At 45.0% G+C, this 20000-nt stretch overlaps 1 protein-coding gene across 1 annotated transcript in view; it reads right to left on the reverse strand.

The window, feature by feature from the left end:
- Positions 1-20000, reverse strand: part of LOC106604040 (cell adhesion molecule 2) — a 654407-nt gene that overhangs the window by 158388 nt on the left and 476019 nt on the right. Inside the window, exon 4 of the mRNA XM_082974832.1 lies at positions 6283-6420. Within this exon, the coding sequence (XP_082830958.1) occupies positions 6283-6420 (138 nt within the window). The remainder of the gene's footprint in view (positions 1-6282; positions 6421-20000) is intronic.

Genomic DNA, 20000 nt, shown 5'->3' on the forward strand with positions numbered 1-20000 from the left:
GGCCCACTCCTATTCTCGCTATACACCAAGTCACTTGGCTCTGTCATATCCTCACATGGTCTCTCATATCATTGCTATGCAGATGACACACAATTAATCTTCTCCTTTCCCCCTTCTGACAACCAGGTGGCGAATCGCATCTCTGCATGTCTGGCAGACATATCAGTGTGGATGACGGATCACCACCTCAAGCTGAACCTCGGCAAGACGGAGCTGCTCTTCCTCCCGGGGAAGGACTGCCCGTTCCATGATCTCGCCATCACGGTTGACAACTCCCTTGTGTCCTCCTCCCAGAGTGCTAAGAGCCTTGGCGTGACCCTGGACAACACCCTGTCGTTCTCCACCAACATCAAGGCGGTGACTCCGATCCTGTAGGTTCATGCTCTACAACATTCGCAGAGTACGACCCTGCCTCACACAGGAAGCGGCGCAGGTCCTAATCCAGGCACTTGTCATCTCCCGTCTGGATTACTGCAACTCGCTGTTGGCTGGGCTCCCTGCCTGTGCCATTAAACCCCTACAACTCATCCAGAACGCCGCAGCCCGTCTGGTGTTCAACCTTCCCAAGTTCTCTCACGTCACCCCGCGCTCCTCCGCTCTCTCCACAGGCTTCCAGTCGAAGCTCGCATCCGCTACAAGACCATGGTGCTTGCCTAGCGGAGCTGTGAGGGGAACGGCACCTCCGTACCTTCAGGCTCTGATCAGGCCCTACACCCAAACAAGGGCACTCCGTTCATCCACCTCTGGCCTGCTCGCCTCCCTACCTCTGAGGAAGCACAGTTCCCGCTCAGCCCAGTCAAAACTGTTCGCTGCTCTGGCACCCCCAATGGTGGAACAAGCTCCCTCACGACGCCAGGACAGCCGGAGTCAATCACCACCTTCCGGAGACACCTGAAACCCCACCTCTTCAAGGAATACCTGGGATAGGATAAAGTAATCCTTCTAACCCCCCCCCTTAAAAGATTTAGATGCACTATTGTAAAGTGGTTGTTCCACTGGATATTATAGGTGAATGCACCAATTTGTAAGTCGCTCTGGATAAGAGCGTCTGCTAAATGACTAAAATGTAAATGTAAATGTAGTTGAGAACAAGTCCTTTATTTAAGCAGGTAGGCCAGTTGAGAACAAGTCCTTTATTTAACCAGGTAGGCTAGTAGAGAACAAGTTCTCATTTACAACTGCGACCTGGCCAAGATAAAGCAAAGCAGTTCGACACATACAACAACACAGAGTTACACATGGAATAAACAAATGTACAGTCAATAACACAATAGAAAAGTCTATATACAGTGTGTGCAAATGAGGTAAGATTAGTGAGGTAAGGCAATAAATGGGCTGTAGTGGCGAAGTAATTGGCTTTGGGGGTGACCAGAGAGATATACCTGTTGGAGCGCGTGCTACGGTTGGGTGCTGCTATGGTGACCAGTGAGCTGAGATAAGGGGGGGCTTTACCTAACAAAGACTTATAGATGACCTGGAGCCAGTGGGTTTGGTGACGAATATGAAGCGAGGGCCAGCCAATGAGAGCATACAGGTCGCAGTGGTGGGTAGTATATGGGGCTTTGGTGACAAAACGGATGGCACTGTGATAGACTGCATCCAATTTGCTGAGTAGAGTGTTGGAGGCTAATTTGTAAATGACAAAGTTGAGGATCGGTAGGATAGTCAGTTTTACGAGAGTATGTTTGACAGCATTTGTGAAGGATGCTTTGTTGCGAAATAGGAAGCTGATTCCAGTTTTAATTTTGGATTGGAGATGTTTGATGTGAGTCTGGAAGGAGAGTTTACAGTCTAACCAGACACCTAGGTATTTTTATTTGTCCTCATATTCTAAGTCAAAACCGTCCAGAGTAGTGATGCTGGACGGCCGGGCAGGTGCAGGCAGCGATCGGTTGAAGAGCATACATTTAGTTTTGCTTGTGCTACAGAATGCAAATTTCTGTTTGAAAAAGCTAGCCTTTGCTTTCCTAACTGACTGTGTATATTGGTTCCTAACTTCCCTGATAAGTTGCATATCACGGGGGCTATTTGATGCTAATGCAGAACGCCACAGAATGATTTTGTGCTGGTCGAGGGCAGTCAGGTCTGGAGTGAACAAAGGGCTATATCTGTTCCTGGTTCTACATTTTTTGAAAGGGGCTTATTTAAGATGGTGAGGAAGGCACTTTTAAAGAGTAACCAGGCATCCTCTACTGACGGGATGAGGAAAGTATCCTTCCAGGATACCTGGGCCAGGTCGGTTAGAAAGGCCTGCTCGCTGAAGTGTTTTAGGGAGCGTTTGACAGTGATGATTGGAGGTCGTTTGACCGTAGATCCATTACGGATGCAGGCAATGATCACTGAGATCCTGGTTGAAGACAGCAGAGGTGTATTTAGAGGGAAGGTTGGTCAGGATAACGTCTAAGAGGGTGCCCATATTTACGGATTTAGGGTTGTACCTGGTGGGTTCCATGATAATTCGGGTGAGATTGAGGGCATCTAGCTTAGATTGTAGGATGGTCGGGCTGTTAAGCATGTCCCAGTTTAGGTAACCTAACAGTACAAACTCTGAAGATAAATGGGGGGCAATTATTTCACATATGTTGTCCAGGGCACAGCTGGGGACTGAAGGGGATCTATAACAAGTGGCAACAGTGAGAGACATATTTATGGAAAGGTGGATTTTAAAAGTATAAACTCGAACTGTTTCGGCACAGACCTGGATAGTAAGACAGAACTCTGCAGGCTATCTCTATTTCACTATTTCACAACTTTACAGGCTATCTCTGCAGTGTGATTACAACTCCACCCCCTTTGGCAGTTCTATCTTGTTGGAAAATGTTGTAGTTGGGTATGGAAATTTCAGATTTTTTGGTGTCCTTCCTAAGCCAGGATTCAGACACGGCTAGGACATCCGGGTTGGCAGAGTGTGCTAACGCAGTGAAAGAAAACTTAGGGAGGAGGCTAATGATGTTAACATGCATGAAAACCAAGGCTTTTATGGTTACAGAAGTCAACAAATGAGAGCGCCTGGGGACACACAGGGCCTGGGTTAACCTCCACATCACCGGAGGAACAGAGGAGGAGTAGGATGAGGGTACGGCTAAAGGCTATCAAAACAGGTCGTCTAGTGCGTTGGGGACAGAGAATAAAAGGAGCAGATTTCTGGGCGTGGTGGAATAGATTCAGGGCATAATGTACAGACAAGGGTACGGTAGGATGTGAATACAGTGGAGGTAAACTGGACGTAAACCTATGTGTTGAGTGATGATGAGAGAGGTTTCGTCTCTGGTGGCACCAGATAACCTAGGTGATGTCTCCGCATGGGTGTGGGGTTGAACGAAAGAGCTATCTAAGGCATTTTGAGCGGGAAATTATGAGGGCTCTACAGTGAAATAAAACAACAAAAACCATTAGAGAGAGGCATAAAGCAAATCACAGGTGTTGAAAATGCGAGGACCGCTAGCCGTGGCTAACAAAGACTAGTAGCTAGTTAGCTGGCTAGCTCCTGATAGAAGTTCCAGTTATAAGGAATAGAAATAGCAGATCCGTACCACATTGGGTGAGGCGGGTTGCAGGAAAGTATATTTAGTTCGTAGATAGAAAGTGAGATTAAGATGTATACGAAAAAGACCGGCTATTTACATGGGATAAGACACGGGATAAGACACGGGATAAGACACGGGATAAGACACAGGATAAGACACGGGATAAGACACGGAATAAGACACGGGATAAGACACAGGATAAGACACAGGATAAGACACAGGATAAGACACAGGATAAGACACAGGATAAGACACAGGATAAGACACGGGATAAGACAGTGGATAAGACACAGGATAAGACACGGGATAAGACAACGACATCTTGGAAGAAAAAAAAATAACGTGCAACAATCCTCTATGTAAAATAATAAATAACAGTTACTTCTCTGAGAATGTTGAATTGTCAATAGGCATTAATGGTAAAAAGCATAATATGTTGGTCACGGATACTTTAAAACAAACGCCTCACATTATGACGCTGTACTTCCTCACAATCTCGTAACTGTATTTTTGTGCATTCAAATTGCCACATTGATAAAATGCAATTGTGTTCATTGTCCATAACCATAACCAAACCACCACCATCTGTTCACAACATTGACATCAGCAAACCGCTCACCAACACGACGCCATACAAGTGGTCTGCGGTAGGACGTACTACCAAATTCTCTAAAATGACGTTGGAGGCGGCTTATGGTAGAGAAATTAACCTTCAATTATCTGGCAATACTTCTGGTGGACATTCCTGCAGTCAGCATGCCAATTGCACGCTCCCTCAAAACTTGAGTCATCTGTGGCATTGTGTTGGGTGACAAAACTACACATTTTAGAGCAGCCCTTTATTGTCCCCAGCACAAGGTGCACCTGTGTAATGATCATGCTTTTTAATCAACTTCTTGATATGCTACACCTGTCAGGTGGATGGATTATCTTGGCAAAGGAGAAATGCTCACTAACAGGGATGTAAACAACATTTGTGTACATAATTTAAGAGAAGTAAGCGTTTTGTGTTTTCTGGGATCTTTGATTTCAGCTCATGAAACATGGGACAAACATTTTACATGTTGCGTTTATATTTTTGTTCAGTGTAGCATAAATCGTAAAATTTATCAGTTTTACAATCACAATAACGGGGGAGATTATGATATTTATATCTCTAACTTTCTCACTCATCATTATTCACAATTTATTCAGGATTATTTGTATTCATGTAGAAGTGTTTAGAAACATATTCTATTCTAATTTACAATAAAAGTGACTCCAAAATTGAAAGAATATATTAGTCACCATTCATTTATAATATTGGGCACAACATAATCTGAAACACAACCAAAACAAACAGCAAACACATCCAACACATTTGTACAGCCACAAGCTTGATGTAATCATTGTGCGCTAGAAATATGGTATCAAATACTAAACTTTTTACTTCTTTAATATAGATATAAGTTAATTTGTCCCAATACTTTTGGTCCCTAAAATGGGGGGGGACTATGTACCATAAGTGGTGTAATTTCTAAACGGTTAACCATTCTCCCTCTCTCCCTCGATTAACCCAGAAATAACCCATTGGAGAAGGAGAGAAGTTGAGGGAGAAGCAGAAAGACAGGTGAGATGAGGTAGCAGTTCAAACAGACTAACAAATGCAAGATTTTTCTCTGCTTTTTCTTGAGGTCAGTGAATCTACCAATTAATCCACCTCACAGACCAGCATTGAAACAATTGCATAACCAGATACACACAGTCAAAGCGAAGGATACGTGGACCTGCGGGAATCACAGCCTCAACCCTAGATTTCAAGTTTCTCTTGCAGATGCTCCAACTATGTTTTTAGCCATCAGAATCACGTAGCCTACAGCATTGACAAGAATTGAATAGAAGTAGGAGGATGAGGAGGAAGAGGATGAAGAAGATGAGGAGAAAGGAGGAAGAATATGAAGAGAAGGAGGAGGAGAAGGAGGAGGAAGATAAGGAGGAGGAGGAAGAGGAGGAAGAGGATGAGGAGGAAGAAGGGGAAGAAGAGGAAGAAGAAGATGAGGGGAAGAAGGAGGAGGAAGATGGGGAGGAAGATGATGATGAAAAGGAAGAAGATGATGAAGAGTAGCTGAGTAGCCTCAGAGGATGAAGAGGAGGAAGACAAGGATGAGGAGGATGATGAAGAGTAGTAGTACAGGCGGAGAAGGAGGAGGAGTATGAGGAGGTGGAGGAGGTGGAAGAGGACGATGAGAAGGAGGAGAAGGAAGAGGAGGAGAAGGGAGAGGATGAAGAGGAAGAGGAGAAGGAGGAGGAAGAGAAGGAGGTTGTGAAAGAGGAGAAGAAAGGAGAGGATGAAGAGGAAGAGGAGAAGGAGGAGGAAGAGAAGGAGGTTGTGAAAGAGGAGAAGAAAGGAGAGGATGAAGAGGAGGAGGAGGAGGAGGAGGAAGAGAAGGAGGTTGTGAAAGAGGAGAAGAAAGGAGAGGATGAAGAGGAGGAGGAGGAGGAGGAGGATGAGGAAGAGGATAACGGTCAGGAAGAAGTGGAAGATGATGAGGAAGATGACGAGGAAGAGGATGAAAAGAAGGAGGAGGAAGAGGATAAAGAAGAATAGTAGTACAGTGTCCTGACCTTTGATCTCTGTATCGTTCCCGCACCAGCGGAGGTCGGCAGCAGGCGGCTTGGAGCCGTGGGGTTCATACATACTCTAACCCCTGACCCCTAACCTCTGACCTACTGACCTATGAAGGGTAGTAACAGTAGTAGATGTCTGTGTCCTGACCTTTGATCTCCTTCTCGTTCCTGAACCAGCGGAGGTCGGCAGCAGGCTTGGAGCCGTGGGTCATGCAGGTCAGAGTGATCTCATCTCCCTCCAGGGCAGGCTTGGTCAAACCGTCTATCTCTGGCTTCTCTGGCACTCCTACAGGACCGGGGGGGAATTACACATGTTAAAACGTGATACAACACACAGGGTCGCTGTCTGTGCTTTCATCTCCAGATAGCTAGGTGGACCAGTCATAGTCAGTACATTCATCTCCAGATAGCTAGGTGGACCAGTCATAGTCAGTACTTTCATCTTCAGATAGCTAGGTGGACCAGTCATAGTCAGTCCATTCATCTCCAGATAGCTAGGTGGACCAGTCATAGTCAGTCCATTCATCTCCAGATAGCTAGGTGGACCAGTCATAGTCAGTACTTTCATCTTCAGATAGCTAGGTGGACCAGTCATAGTCAGTACTTTCATCTCCAGATAGCTAGGTGGACCAGTCATAGTCAGTACATTCATCTACAGATAGCTAGGTGGGACAACCACATATCTCAGTCATAGTCAGTACATTCATCTACAGATAGCTAGGTACAAGTGTAGGAAAAGACAAGTGCAGGAAAAGACAAGTGCAGGAAAAGACAAGTGCAGGAAAAGACAAGTGCAGGAAAAGACAAGTGCTGCATATCTCTGAGGAGAGGACTGCTACTGACCCCCTGTATGACAAGGTTTCCCAAACTGGGTCCTGCTAGGGTAAATACCAAAACGTGACCCAGGGAGGGGCCCAGGACCGAGTTTGGAAAACCCTGCTGTATCGTACATAGACAGACTCAAAATTATTTTGGACGGAAATTTGTCATTGATCAATACATTTACATTTCTCTAGCAGTAGTCATGCTGCTGATGTTGAAAAGTCTTGTTAGTGTACAGGTCAAATTATCTTTTGAATTTCCTGTCTTATAGGTTTCAGATAAAAGCTAATATTTCACTTAAAATGTAGGTTTTTTGTTGGTATTAAATAACAAACAACTTCTACAGACGCCTCAGATACACACACCCTTGACAGAGGTACTCAGTCAAAGTTTAGCTGTCGATATGTGAGTGTTAATCTTTCTCTTCTACCCTTTAAAGCTCTATCCATCCTCTTCCTCTTCCTGTCTGTTCAGAAGACGGATCACAGACACACACACCCTTTACACTGTCCGCCCTCGTCTGTTCAAATGATGGATCACACAGACACACACACACCCTTTACACTGTCTACCCTAGACTTTAATGTTTTTCCTGTCTACCCTGGACTTTAATGTTTTTCCTGTCTACCCTGGACTTTAATGTTTTTCCTGTCTACCCTGGACTTTTCAGATGATGGTTCCAGGGTCATCTTTAATGTTTTTCTTGTCCTCCTCCCCGACACACTTTGAGCTGAGCTACATTATATTCTTGCAGAACTAGGCCAGGTTTATGATAAAACCTCTGCCATATATAGGTGTCACGTCCTGACCAGTATAAGGGGTTATTTGTATTGTAGTTTGGTCAGGACGTGGCAGGGGGTGTTTGTTTTATGTGGTTCGGGGTTTGTTGGGTTATGTTCCTATGTAAGAGGGGTGTTTGTTTAGTGTTTCGGGGTTTGTTGGGCTATGTTCTTGTTAGTGTATTTCTATGTTAGTTCTAGTCTTTCTATTTCTATGTTTAGTTAATGGGGTTGACCTTCAATCGGAAGCAGCTGCTCCTAGTTGCTTCTAATTGAAGGTCCTATTTAAGAGGGGTGTTTTTTCTATGGGATTTGTGGGTAGTTGTTTCATGTGTAGCTGTATGCATTACAGGACTGGTTGTTGTGGCTGTATACATTTTTTTTGGTTTTCCTTCTTTCTGCCAATATAAAAAGAAGATGAGTATACACATTCCCGCTGCATTTTGGTCCAATCCTTACGACACCCGTGACAATAGGCTCCCGCCTAGCCCAGTCAAAAGTATTTTCTGTCGAGTCCCTGCCCATCTTCTGAAAACATCTTCTGAAAGCATCTGAAACCATACCTGTTCAAAGAGTATAAATCCCCCCCCCAAAAGGAAAAAAAGGAACATACACTTGTCTTTTCCAGCATTTGTCTTTTTTTCCAGTTTTCCAAACTCGGTCCATATGTCATTTTTGGTGAGTTTGGACAGTTACAACCAGATATGAACGAGAGATATTGTGCAAATGACCAAAGTGTTGACGCATGCTTGTCTGACGGAAGAACAGTACTGGCTCTGGAGCAGCATGTCAACACCCTGTGTTTGTCTGGAGTCTGAATGAAGAACAGTACTGACTCTGGAGCAGCATGTCAACACCCTGTGTCTGTGTGGAGTCTGGAGTCTGAATGAAGAACAGTACTGGCTCTGGAGCAGCATGTCAACACCCTGTGTCTGTGTAGAGTCTGGAGTCTGAATGAAGAACAGTACTGGCTCTGGAGCAGCATGTCAACACCCTGTGTCTGTGTAGAGTCTGGAGTCTGAATGAAGAACAGTACTGGCTCTGGAGCAGCATGTCAACACCCTGTGTCTGTGTGGAGTCTGGAGTCTGAATGAAGAACAGTACTGGCTCTGGAGCAGCATGTCAACACCCTGTGTCTGTGTGGAGTCTGGAGTCGCTAGGGCAACGGGCCTGCCTGCTCTGCTCAGAAAAGAGAAGAGGGTGGTGGAGCAGACAGTCTGAGCAAAAAATGCAAGGAAATCAAAATAGCAGTGACAGCAGTACACATAACTCATCCAAAGAGCAGAAAGATAACACAATGTGATGCCCCGTCACCATATTCATTCAGCCACTTACTTAGAAAGTTAATCTTAGGGATCGTGTTAATGCAGAATTTTCTGTTTTTCACACTAAAACGCATAAGAAATATTTTTACTGCGTTTTATAAACGCAGATTTAAAATCTTATTGTAATTTCTGCTTAGCATCAGACACATTCAGTGCTTCAGTTGCACTTCTCCATTCTGATGAGAATTCAGCAATGGGCATTCTATCAGCAGACAGCCCTCTGACTGATGTGGAGCTACTGTTCTCCTGTACATTTCCAGGTGTAGCCAGCCTACTTGTCTCCTGTACATTTCCAGGTGTAGCCAGCCTACTTGTCTACTGTACATTTCCAGGTGTAGCCAGCCTACTTGTCTACTGTACAAGCTCCCTCACGACGCCAGGACAGCGGAGTCAATCACCACCTTCCGGAGACACCTGAAACCCCACCTCTTCAAGGAATACCTGGGATAGGATAAAGTAATCCTTCTAACCCCCCCCCTTAAAAGATTTAGATGCACTATTGTAAAGTGGTTGTTCCACTGGATATTATAAGGTGAATGCACCAATTTGTAAGTCGCTCTGGATAAGAGCGTCTGCTAAATGACTTAAATGTAAATGTAATGTACATTTCCAGGTGTAGCCAGCCTACTTGTCTACTGTACATTTCCAGGTGTAGCCAGCCTACTTGACTACTGTACATTTCCAAGTGTAGTCAGCCTATTTGTCTACTGTACATTTCCAGGTGTAGCCAGCCTACTTGTCTACTGTACATTTCCAGGTGTAGCCAGCCTACTTGTCTACTGTACATTTCCAGGTGTAGCCAGCCTACTTGTCTCTGGTAAAATGCTAGATTAACTTAAAGCAAAACATTAGAAAATGTAGCTACATTCTTTCTGTGATAAACATTAGAAATATGATGGCCATGCATCGTTGTTTCAAAAAATACTTTGCTTTTTAAAAATAAAAATAAATATTTAACCTTTATCTAACTAAGCAAGTCAGTTAAAGAACAAATACTTTTTCATAAAGAAAGGAGAACCATGGTACTCTTCAAATAATTAATTAAAATGCCTGTATTTGTATGGCGTGTTGAATGGAATCAAAGTTTTAACTCCCTGATGAACGTCATGCAGCCGAACCGCGTCTGATTGAAAAAAAAAAACAAAAAAAACAATGTTGTTTCTGTTGAACATGTCATACAAATAAAGGCATTTTAATTAATTATATGAAGATGGTTCTCCTTTTCCTTTTGATGTCCAATTCACCCCTTTTACCAAAAGAGCACCTTCTATCTACCAAAACCTACTATTGTGTACCTTAGTAGCGCTTCCCTTCCTCCTCTTTGATTCTAAAACTTGTTATTTATTTATAAACTCTGTATTTCTTACTGGGGTTGTTTCTTATTTTGAGTGGCAGCTTTATGGGTACATGTTTTATAAACATGTCATTTTCAAATGGATAATGTACCCGCAACCCTCCCAACAACCAAAATAAAATTAATGAATTAATAAAAAAGTATTAATAAAATAACATTCTTCATTGGGAATTTCAGTACGTTTCAGCGTAACGTTTCCACATGGTTCTATTTCAAGTTATGTTCTCAGAATGTCTCCGAGAACGTTCTAAGAATGTTATTTTAAAAACATTCTGTTCTGAGCGTTAACAAAACTCTCTCTGTCCTCTGTCTTTGTTAAGGTGTATTGGCCACGCCCACTAATTGGCCACACCTGATGTCGTGCTTGTTTCCTTTGAAATGGGGTCTGTTTGGATAGAGTAAAATGAACAGCTTTTATATGTATAAAAAAAAAACAAGGCATGCTAGTTCTATCCAGGTGGCATGGTGGACTAATTCCATGGATAGAAAACAGAAGATAATAGGTTTGAATCTCACTGATGCTGTGTCACAAAAAAATACAAAAAATAATGTTTGAATAATTAATGCCTATGGAAATGTATTTCCATGTGTTCTATCTGTGTTTGGATTTTTTTATTTTTATTATAAAATTACCTACCAGTGTTAATCAAAGTCTTATTAAAATATTCAGTTTAAGTTAATAGGGAGTGGGCTCCTGTCTAAGGCTGCTTTGCATTTTTTAACATTTGCATTTTAGTCATTTAGCAGACACTCTTATCCAGAGCGACTTATAGTAGTGAATGCATACATTTCATTTTCATTTCATATATATATATATATATATATATTTTTTTTTTGTACTGGCCCCCCGTGGGAATTGAACCCACAACCCTGGCGTTGCAAACACCATGCTCTACCAACTGAGCCACAGGGAAGGCATCGCAGTGCTTGAGAAGTCACTACAGACACAGGTGTGTCGCAGCCAGCCGTGACCGAGAAACCCAATGAGGTGGCGCACAAATGGCCCAGCGTCATCCGAGTCAGGGGAGGGTTTGGTTGGCCTCCCCTAACCCGGAATGTGCTGGGCCATTTCCTTGTCCTATCGCACCTCTAGCGACTCCTGTGGCGTTCTCAGGCGGATGCATGCTGACACGGTCGTCAGTTGTATGGTGTTTCCTCCAACACATTGGTGTGACTGGCTTCTGGGTTAAGCAGGTAGTATGTCAAGTCTCGTTTTGGAGAACACATGACTCTCGACCTTCGCCTCTCCCGAGTCCTTACGGGAAGCTGCAGTGATGGGACAAGACTGTAACTACCAATTGAATATTACGAAAAAGGGGTTAAAAAAAATTACCTATAATTTATGTTCTTAGTGCGTTAATAAAATCTTGCAGGAAACACTTCAAGGAACCAGAGTAAAAACGTTCTCAGAATCCCCCTACAACCTAAAATAAACGTTCCGAGAACAGGCAACATTTTCTCTTCTGCTCTCAGAATGTTTAAAAACATTACATTTTATGAGTTAGGAAACATATGGCTTCGTTCACACAGCCAAAATAAGTTCCAAGAACTTCGAAGGAACCAAATGTGCCAGCTGGCTAGCTACACCCCTTTACTGCTATAACAGCCTCCACTCTTCTTGGAAGCCTTTCCACTAAATGTTGGAACATTGCTGCGGGGACTTGCTTCCATTCAGCCACGAGCATTAGTGAGGTCGAGCACTGATGTTGGGCAATTAGGTCTGGCACGCAGTCGGTGTTCCAATTCATCCCAAAGGTGTTCGATGGGGTTGAGGTCAGGGCTCTGTGCAGGCCAGTAGAGTTCTTCCACAGCGATCTGGACAAACCATTTCTGTACGGACAAAGCTTTCCTAAGGCACTGTAGCTCTGATTGGCTATGGCGCACCGGTCTGCATAGACAGTTCTTGATTACCGTTCTCCTAACATCAGGATATTATGCTGGAAGATCGTAGCTTTATCTTCTTCAAAATAAGAGTCCCCTTGCAAAGATGCTAAACTTTGGGGATATCGATTTGTTTTTGAAACTGTAGTGCAGTACATCTGTTTTTCACAGCATTGCAACCATGCCTGACAAAAATAAATGGCTAATTTGACGTATTTTAATATTGTATTATTTATACCAGCATTTCTTTTGAAAGTTTACACAAAAACCGGTATGGTCAAAGCTATTGTCTTGGCTATATTTAAAGAAAAACATATATATATATTTTTTTATAAAACACAAATACATGTTATTGGAATTACTCAACAGAGTCTGTAAAAATGTAATGTGTCTCTTGTGCTTGGCAATGGGTTTAATACAGAGTACTGGTGAGTCCTCACTCCATCCACTCCATTCCCTGCAATGCACGGTATATGAGATACATATTGGGTTGTAGAACGAACTTTCTACCTGTCTCTCAGCTAAAGTGAGGTGGGAAATACTCAGTAGGGTCTCTACTCAACCAAATATGATTAATTTTACACATCCGGCAGCACTTCGTCCTCAGCCCTCTCCATAGCCCCCAATGCAATACACTGTAATTGACTGTACATGGGATATATATATATATATATTTATACTTGTAGAGTCCTTTTCTCTTTTTTTAATCTCTACAAGCCATGTATCCCATGTACAGTCTTTACTGAACAACAAAAATATTAACGCAACATGCAACAATTTCAACGAATTTACCTCGTTACAGTCAATTGAAATAAATGCATTAGGTCCTAATCTATAGATTTCGCATGACTGGGGTGGGGGGTGTAGCCATAGGTGGGCCTGGGAGGGCATAGCTCCACCCACTTGGGAGCCAGGCCCAGTCTTTCAGAGTGAGGTTTTTCCAGACAAAAGGGCTTTATTTATTTCAACCAGAAATACTCCTCAGTTTCATCAACTGTCCAGGTGGCTGGTCTCAGACGATCCCGCAGGTGAAGAATCCGGATGGGCTGGCGTAGTTACATATGGTCTGCGGTGGTGCCGCTGGTTGGACGTACTGCCAAATTCTCTAAAAAAAACATTGGATGTGGCTTATGGTAGAGAAATGAACATTCAATTCTCTGGCAACAGCTCCGGTGGCCAATTGCATGCTTCTTCAAATTTGAGACATCTGTGGCATTGTGTTGTTTGACAAAACTACACATTTTAGAGTGGCCATTTATTGTCCCCAGCACAAGGTGCACCTGTGTAATGATCATGCTGTTTAATCAGCTTCTTGATATGCCACACCTGTCAGGTGGATGGATTATCTTGGACAAAGGAGAAATGCTCACTAACAGGGACGTAAAAAAATTTGTGCACAAAATTTGAGAGAAATACGTTTTTTGGTGCGTCTGGAACATTTCTGGGATCTTTTTATTTCAGCTCATGAAACATGAGACCAACACTTTACAATGTTGCGTTTATTTTTCTGTTCAGTATATTATAATATATTGCTATGGAGGGGGTGGAGAACGACGTGCTGATGGATATGTACGACACAGACCCACTCCATTAGAGACCCTACTGAGTATTTCCCACTTTAGCTGAGACAGGTAGACAGGTAGAAAAGTTCTCTCCACAGCCCAATATTCTCAACATACCAATGTCAACATTATATTTTCTTTGGTATTATTATAATTTTTTTTATTGGTTCCATATTTGGTTTTTATTATTTAGTCATTGCATTTTCTTGTTGTCACAAAAGAAGCGGCCGTTGATTATTAAAGTTCCATATCTTTTGGATGAGTTATCCACATTGCGATGCGGGCTTTTTATTTTGAAGGTTTCCTCATTAACATACGGAAGTGACATCATCGTTTGGGCTGCTGTCAGAATACTAGTCCGGTCCCGGACAAGATTGACACATTTTTATTAGGGTTTTATTTACCGCAGTGTCTAGTAATTGTCCAAACGTATGGCCACGTTCCCACTCTATTATTGCTATCGAATTTTCACAAATGCCTTACTCTACGTCATTCCCAAACATTTTATGAAAGTACGAAAATGTGAAAATGACTATATCTAAGTGGTCGCTTGTCAGAAAACGTTTTTAAAAAAGCCATCATATTCTTCCTGAGGGTGTACAGTATATGAACAGGTTTTTATATATACGATTTCATGTTGCTAAAACGCTGTCAGTTCCACTTTAACTATGTTCAGAAATAAATGTTTGGTGTATTGCACAGGAAGTCGGTGGCACCTTAATTGGGGAGGATGGGCTCGTGGTAACGGCTGGAGCGGAATAAGTGGAATGGGATCCAATACACTGTTCCAGCTATTATTATGAGCCAGCCTCCCCTCAGCCATCCTCCCCTCAGCCATCCTCCCCTCAGCCATCCTCCCCTCAGCCAGCCTCCCCTCAGCCATCCTCCCCTCAGCCAGCCTCCCCTCAGCAGCCTCCCCTCAGCCATCCTCCCCTCAGCCAGCCTCCCCTCAGCAGCCTCCCCTCAGCCATCCCCCCCTCAGCAGCCTCCCCTCAGCCATCCTCCCCTCAGCCATCCTCCCCTCAGCCAGCCTCCTCTAAGCCATCCTCCCCTCAGCCAGCCAGCCTCCGCTCAGCAGCCTCGTCTCAGCCAGCCTCCCCTCAGCCATCCTCCCCTCAGCCATCCTCCTCTCAGCCATCCTCCTCTCAGCAGCCTCCCCTCAGCCATCCTCCCCTCAGCCATCCTCCCCTCAGCCATCCTCCCCTCAGCCAGCCTCCTCTAAGCCATCCTCCCCTCAGCCAGCCAGCCAGCCTCCGCTCAGCAGCCTCGTCTCAGCCAGCCTCCCCTCAGCCATCCTCCTCTCAGCCATCCTCCCCTCAGCCATCCTCCCCTCAGCCATCCTCCCCTCAGCCATCCTCCCCTCAGCCATCCTCCTCTCAGCCATCCTCCCCTCAGCAGCCTCCCCTCAGCCATCCCCCCCTCAGCAGCCTCCCCTCAGCCATCCTCCCCTCAGCCATCCTCCCCTCAGCCAGCCTCCTCTAAGCCATCCTCCCCTCAGCCAGCCAGCCTCCGCTCAGCAGCCTCGTCTCAGCCAGCCTCCCCTCAGCCATCCCCCCCTCAGCAGCCTCCCCTCAGCCATCCTCCCCTCAGCCATCCTCCCCTCAGCCAGCCTCCTCTCAGCCATCCTCCCCTCAGCCATCCTCCCCTCAGCCATCCTCCCCTCAGCCAGCCTCCTCTCAGCCATCCTCCCCTCAGCCATCCTCCCCTCAGCAGCCTCCCCTCAGCAGCCTCCCCTCAGCCATCCTCCCCTCAGCAGCCTTCTCTCAGCCAAGTTGATGGCCTTAATCGATGACACAACAGTGGTAGGCCTGATCACCGACAATGATGAGACGGCCTACAGGGAGGAGGTCAGAGACCTGGCCGTGTGGTGCCAGGACAACAACCTCTCCCTCAACGTGATCAAGACAAAGGAGATGATTGTGGACTACAGGAAAAGGAGGGGCTGTAGTGGAGCAGGTTGAGAGCTTCAAGTTCCTTGGTGTCCACATCACCAATAAACTATCATGGTCCAAACACACCAAGACAGTCGTGAAGAGGGCACGACAGAACCTATTCTCCCTCAGGAGAATAAAAATATTTGACATGGATCCTCAGATCCTCAAAAAGTTCTACAGCTGCACCATCGAGAGCATCCTGACAGGTTGCATCGCTGCCTGGTATGGCAACTGCTCAGCCTCCGACCGCAAGGCACTACAGAGGGTAGTGTGTACGGCCCAGTACATCACTAGGGCCAAGCTTCCTGCCATCCAGGACCTCAATACCAGGTGGTGTCAGAGGAAGGCCCAAAAATTGTCAAAGACTTCAACCACTCTAGTCATAGACTGTTCTCTCTGCTACCGCACGGCAAGCGGTACCGGAGCGCCAAGTCTAGGTCCAAAAGGCTCCTTAACAGCTACCCCCAAGCCATAAGACTCATGAACAGCTAATCACATGGCTTTCCAGACCCCCTCCCTCCCTCCCCCCTCTTTTACACCTCTGCTACTCTCTGTTTATTATCTATGGTCACTTTAACTCTACCTACATGTACATATTACCTCAATTACCTCAACTAACCGGTACTCCCTGTATATAGCCTCCACATTGACTCTGTACCGGTACCCCCTGTATATAGCCTCCACATTGACTCTGTACCGGTACCCCCTGTATATAGTCTCCACATTGACTCTGTACCGGTACCCCCTGTATATAGCCTCCACATTGACTCTGTACCGGTACCCCCTGTATATAGCCTCCACATTGACTCTGTACCGGTACCCCCTGTATATAGCCTCCACACTGACTCTGTACCGGTACCCCCTGTATATAGCCTCCACATTGACTCTGTACCGGTACCCCCTGTATATAGCCTCCACATTGACTCTGTACCGGTACCCCCCTGTATATAGTCTCCACATTGACTCAGTTCCGGTACCCCCTGTATATATATCCTTGCTTGTTATTTTACTGTTTTACTGTTAAGGGCTTGTAAGTAAACATTGTATTGTTGTATTGGGTGCTTGTGACAAATGCAATTAGATTTGATAATTTATCTTTCTCTGTCATTCATGTCAGTGTTGGCAACTTTGTGGAATTTCTTAAATGTCTTGAGAGAAAGCTAACTGTTACCATCCTTCATAGAAGAGACAAACAGATCTTGACATTTATGGAATAGATTTCTCATTCCCTTGTTCCAAAAAAATGGAATATTTATAGAGAAATTACGAGGGGGGGGGAAAACACTCAGTTTAACATTTAGCATTGATGGTTCAAATTCTAATTTATTGTCGCATCTATAATGTCCTGTGAATGTGTGTCCTTGCGATGTGTTTATGTGTGTGTGTGTGTGTGTGTGTGTATGTGTGTGTGTGTGTGTGTGTGTGTGTGTGTGTGTGTGTGTGTGTGTGTGTGTGTGTGTGTGTGTGTGTGTGTGTGTGTGTGTGTGTGTGTGTGTGTGTTCCAAGGTCAGTCTGAAGCTGATTGATAGGTCTGCTGGTCGATATTATTGATTGTTTCTGGCCTTGTGTTTCTGGTTCCTCTTGAGAGGGTAATTTAAGTGACTCAAATCCATTTTTTTTTTTTTGCATATCCGATTTGAATCTGTTCTTAATCCTGACAAAATATGCACATAGATTCAGATATTTCATACCACCTTCACACTTGAGACTTGTGTCTGAACGGTCAAATCTGATTTATTAGGTGTTTTTTAGACTTTTACTTGGCTACTCTGTTGATAGTTTGACAAGATCACGTTGTAGCTAACTAGCTTGTTATTTGTTTACAAACAAATGAGTGTATGTGTTAAAAGGCTAAACGGCTAACTAGCTAGTTGACCGCTGTGGCTAGCCAGTTGACTGCTGTGGCTAGCTAGCTGACTGCTGTGGCTAGCTAGCTGACTGCTGTGGCTAGCTAGCTGACCGCTGTGGCTAGCTAGTTGACCGCTGTGGCTAGCCAGCTGACCGCTGTGGCTAGCCAGTTGACTGCTGTGGCTAGCTAGCTGACCGCTGTGGCTAGCTAGCTGACCGCTGTGGCTAGCCAGTTGACTGCTGTGGCTAGCTAGCTGACCGCTGTGGCTAGCTAGTTGACCGCTGTGGCTAGCTAGCTGACCGCTGTGGCTAGCTAGTTGACAGCTGTGGCTAGCTAGTTGACCGCTGTGGCTAGCTAGTTGACCGCTGTGGCTAGCTAGCTGACCGCTGTGGCTAGCTAGTTGACTGCTGTGGCTAGCTAGTTGACCGCTGTGGCTAGCTAGTTCACTGCTGTGGCTAGCTAGTTGACCGCTGTGGCTAGCTAGTTGACTGCTGTGGCTAGCTAGCTGACCGCTGTGGCTAGCTAGTTCACTGCTGTGGCTAGCTAGCTGACCGCTGTGGCTAGCTAGCTAACCGCTGTGGCTAGCCAGTTGACTGCTGTGGCTAGCTAGCTGACTGCTGTGGTTAGCTAAGCTAGCTGACTGCTGTGGCTAGCTAGCTGACCGCTGTGGCTAGCTAGCTGACTGCTGTGGCTAGCTAGCTGACCGCTGTGGCTAGCCAGTTGACCGCTGTGGCTAGCTAGCTGACCGCTGTGGCTAGCTAGCTGACCGCTGCGGCTAGCTAGTTGACCGCTGCGGCTAGCTAGCTGACCGCTGCGGCTAGCTAGCTGACCGCTGCGGCTAGCTAGCTGACCGCTGTGCCTAGCTAGTTGACCGCTGTGGCTAGCTAGCTGACCGCTGTGGCTAGCTAGCTGACCGCTGTGGCTAGCTAGTTGACTGCTGTGGCTAGCCACAAATGACAAGGTTTAAAATTTGGATAATCTTATCCTTTGAGGCTTTAAACGTGTTCTTACAGTATATGATTTTGTACATTCAGAGCAACTGGGAAATGTCCATGACAGGCATTGTTGTCCCCTTAGCTTGCTGCATAACTTCTGAGTGATAGGAAGCACGTGAACCACCACCAATCAGCCTACGCCGCTGCTCGCACACCTGTCGCTGCTGTCTTAACACATTCACAAATCCGATTTGGTCAATTCTAACTTGCTGCCTGGACAGTCAACATTCTAAAACGGATTTGAAAAACAAAAGTGATTTGAGCAGTGTGAACAAGGCTTTAGTAACATGCTGCTCACTCCAACATCCCATCACAGGGATGTGTGTGTACGAATCAAATCAAATGAAATGTTATTTGTCACATCTGCCGAAACACAACGGGTGTAGTGAAATACAGTGAAATGCTTACTTACAAGCCCTTAACCAACAACGCAGTTGTAAGAAAAATACCCCCCAAAAAATTAAGAATAAATAAATAAAAGTAACAAATAATTAAAGAGCAGCAGTAAATAACAATAGAGAGGCTATAAACATGGGGTACCGGTACAGTGTCAATTTTCCGTGGGGCACAGGTTAGTAAAGATAATTGAGGTAATATGCGTAAGGACCAACGCTGGAGTAGAGAGGCAGGTACGGGGAGTCAAACATTTAATGAGGAACAGACAAGGGAACAAGACAAGAACAGCGTCAGCAAACGGGTAAAAAAAAACGACATAGTAACGTTAATGCGTAATGCAGGGGGAACAGACCTGGGGAGCAGACAGATATAGGGAAGGAAATAACACAGGTGATCGCTGATGCGCGTGACAAGGGAAGCAGGTGTGCGTAATGAGCCCCCGGGGCACCTTCGAGCGAGAGCTGAAGGAGAGCGGGGAGCAGGCATGATAATATTTACATGTAGGTAGAGTTATTAAAGTGACAGGGTTGCATGGTGTTTGCAACGCCAGGGTTGTGGGTTTGATTCACACGGGACCAGTACGGGGAAAAGAAATAAAACATTTATGAAATGTTTACATTCACTACTGTAAATCGCTCTGGATAAGAGTGTCTGCTAAATGACTAAAATGTAGATTATAAACAGAGAGAGTGTGTGTGTGTGTGTGTGTGAGACATGTATGTAAATCATTGCTCAGGGGAAATGTGATGCATCTCTGTAGCTGATGGTAATACAGGACACCCAGGATATAGTCATCTTCTGTATTTAACCCTTCTGAAGAGCAGTTGGGGGGGGGGAGGGGTTTAACTGGTTTAACTTGCTCAAGGGTAGAACAGCAGATCTTTTAGCCCCTTGTCAGCTCGGGGACACTAACATTACTGGCCCTATGCTTTTAACTACTAGACTACCTGGAGCTTTGAACACACTGAA

This window comes from Salmo salar, chromosome 04, assembly GCF_965601325.2.
Source record: "Salmo salar chromosome 04, fSalSal1, whole genome shotgun sequence".
In the NCBI taxonomy this organism is placed as follows: Eukaryota; Metazoa; Chordata; class Actinopteri; order Salmoniformes; family Salmonidae; genus Salmo; species Salmo salar.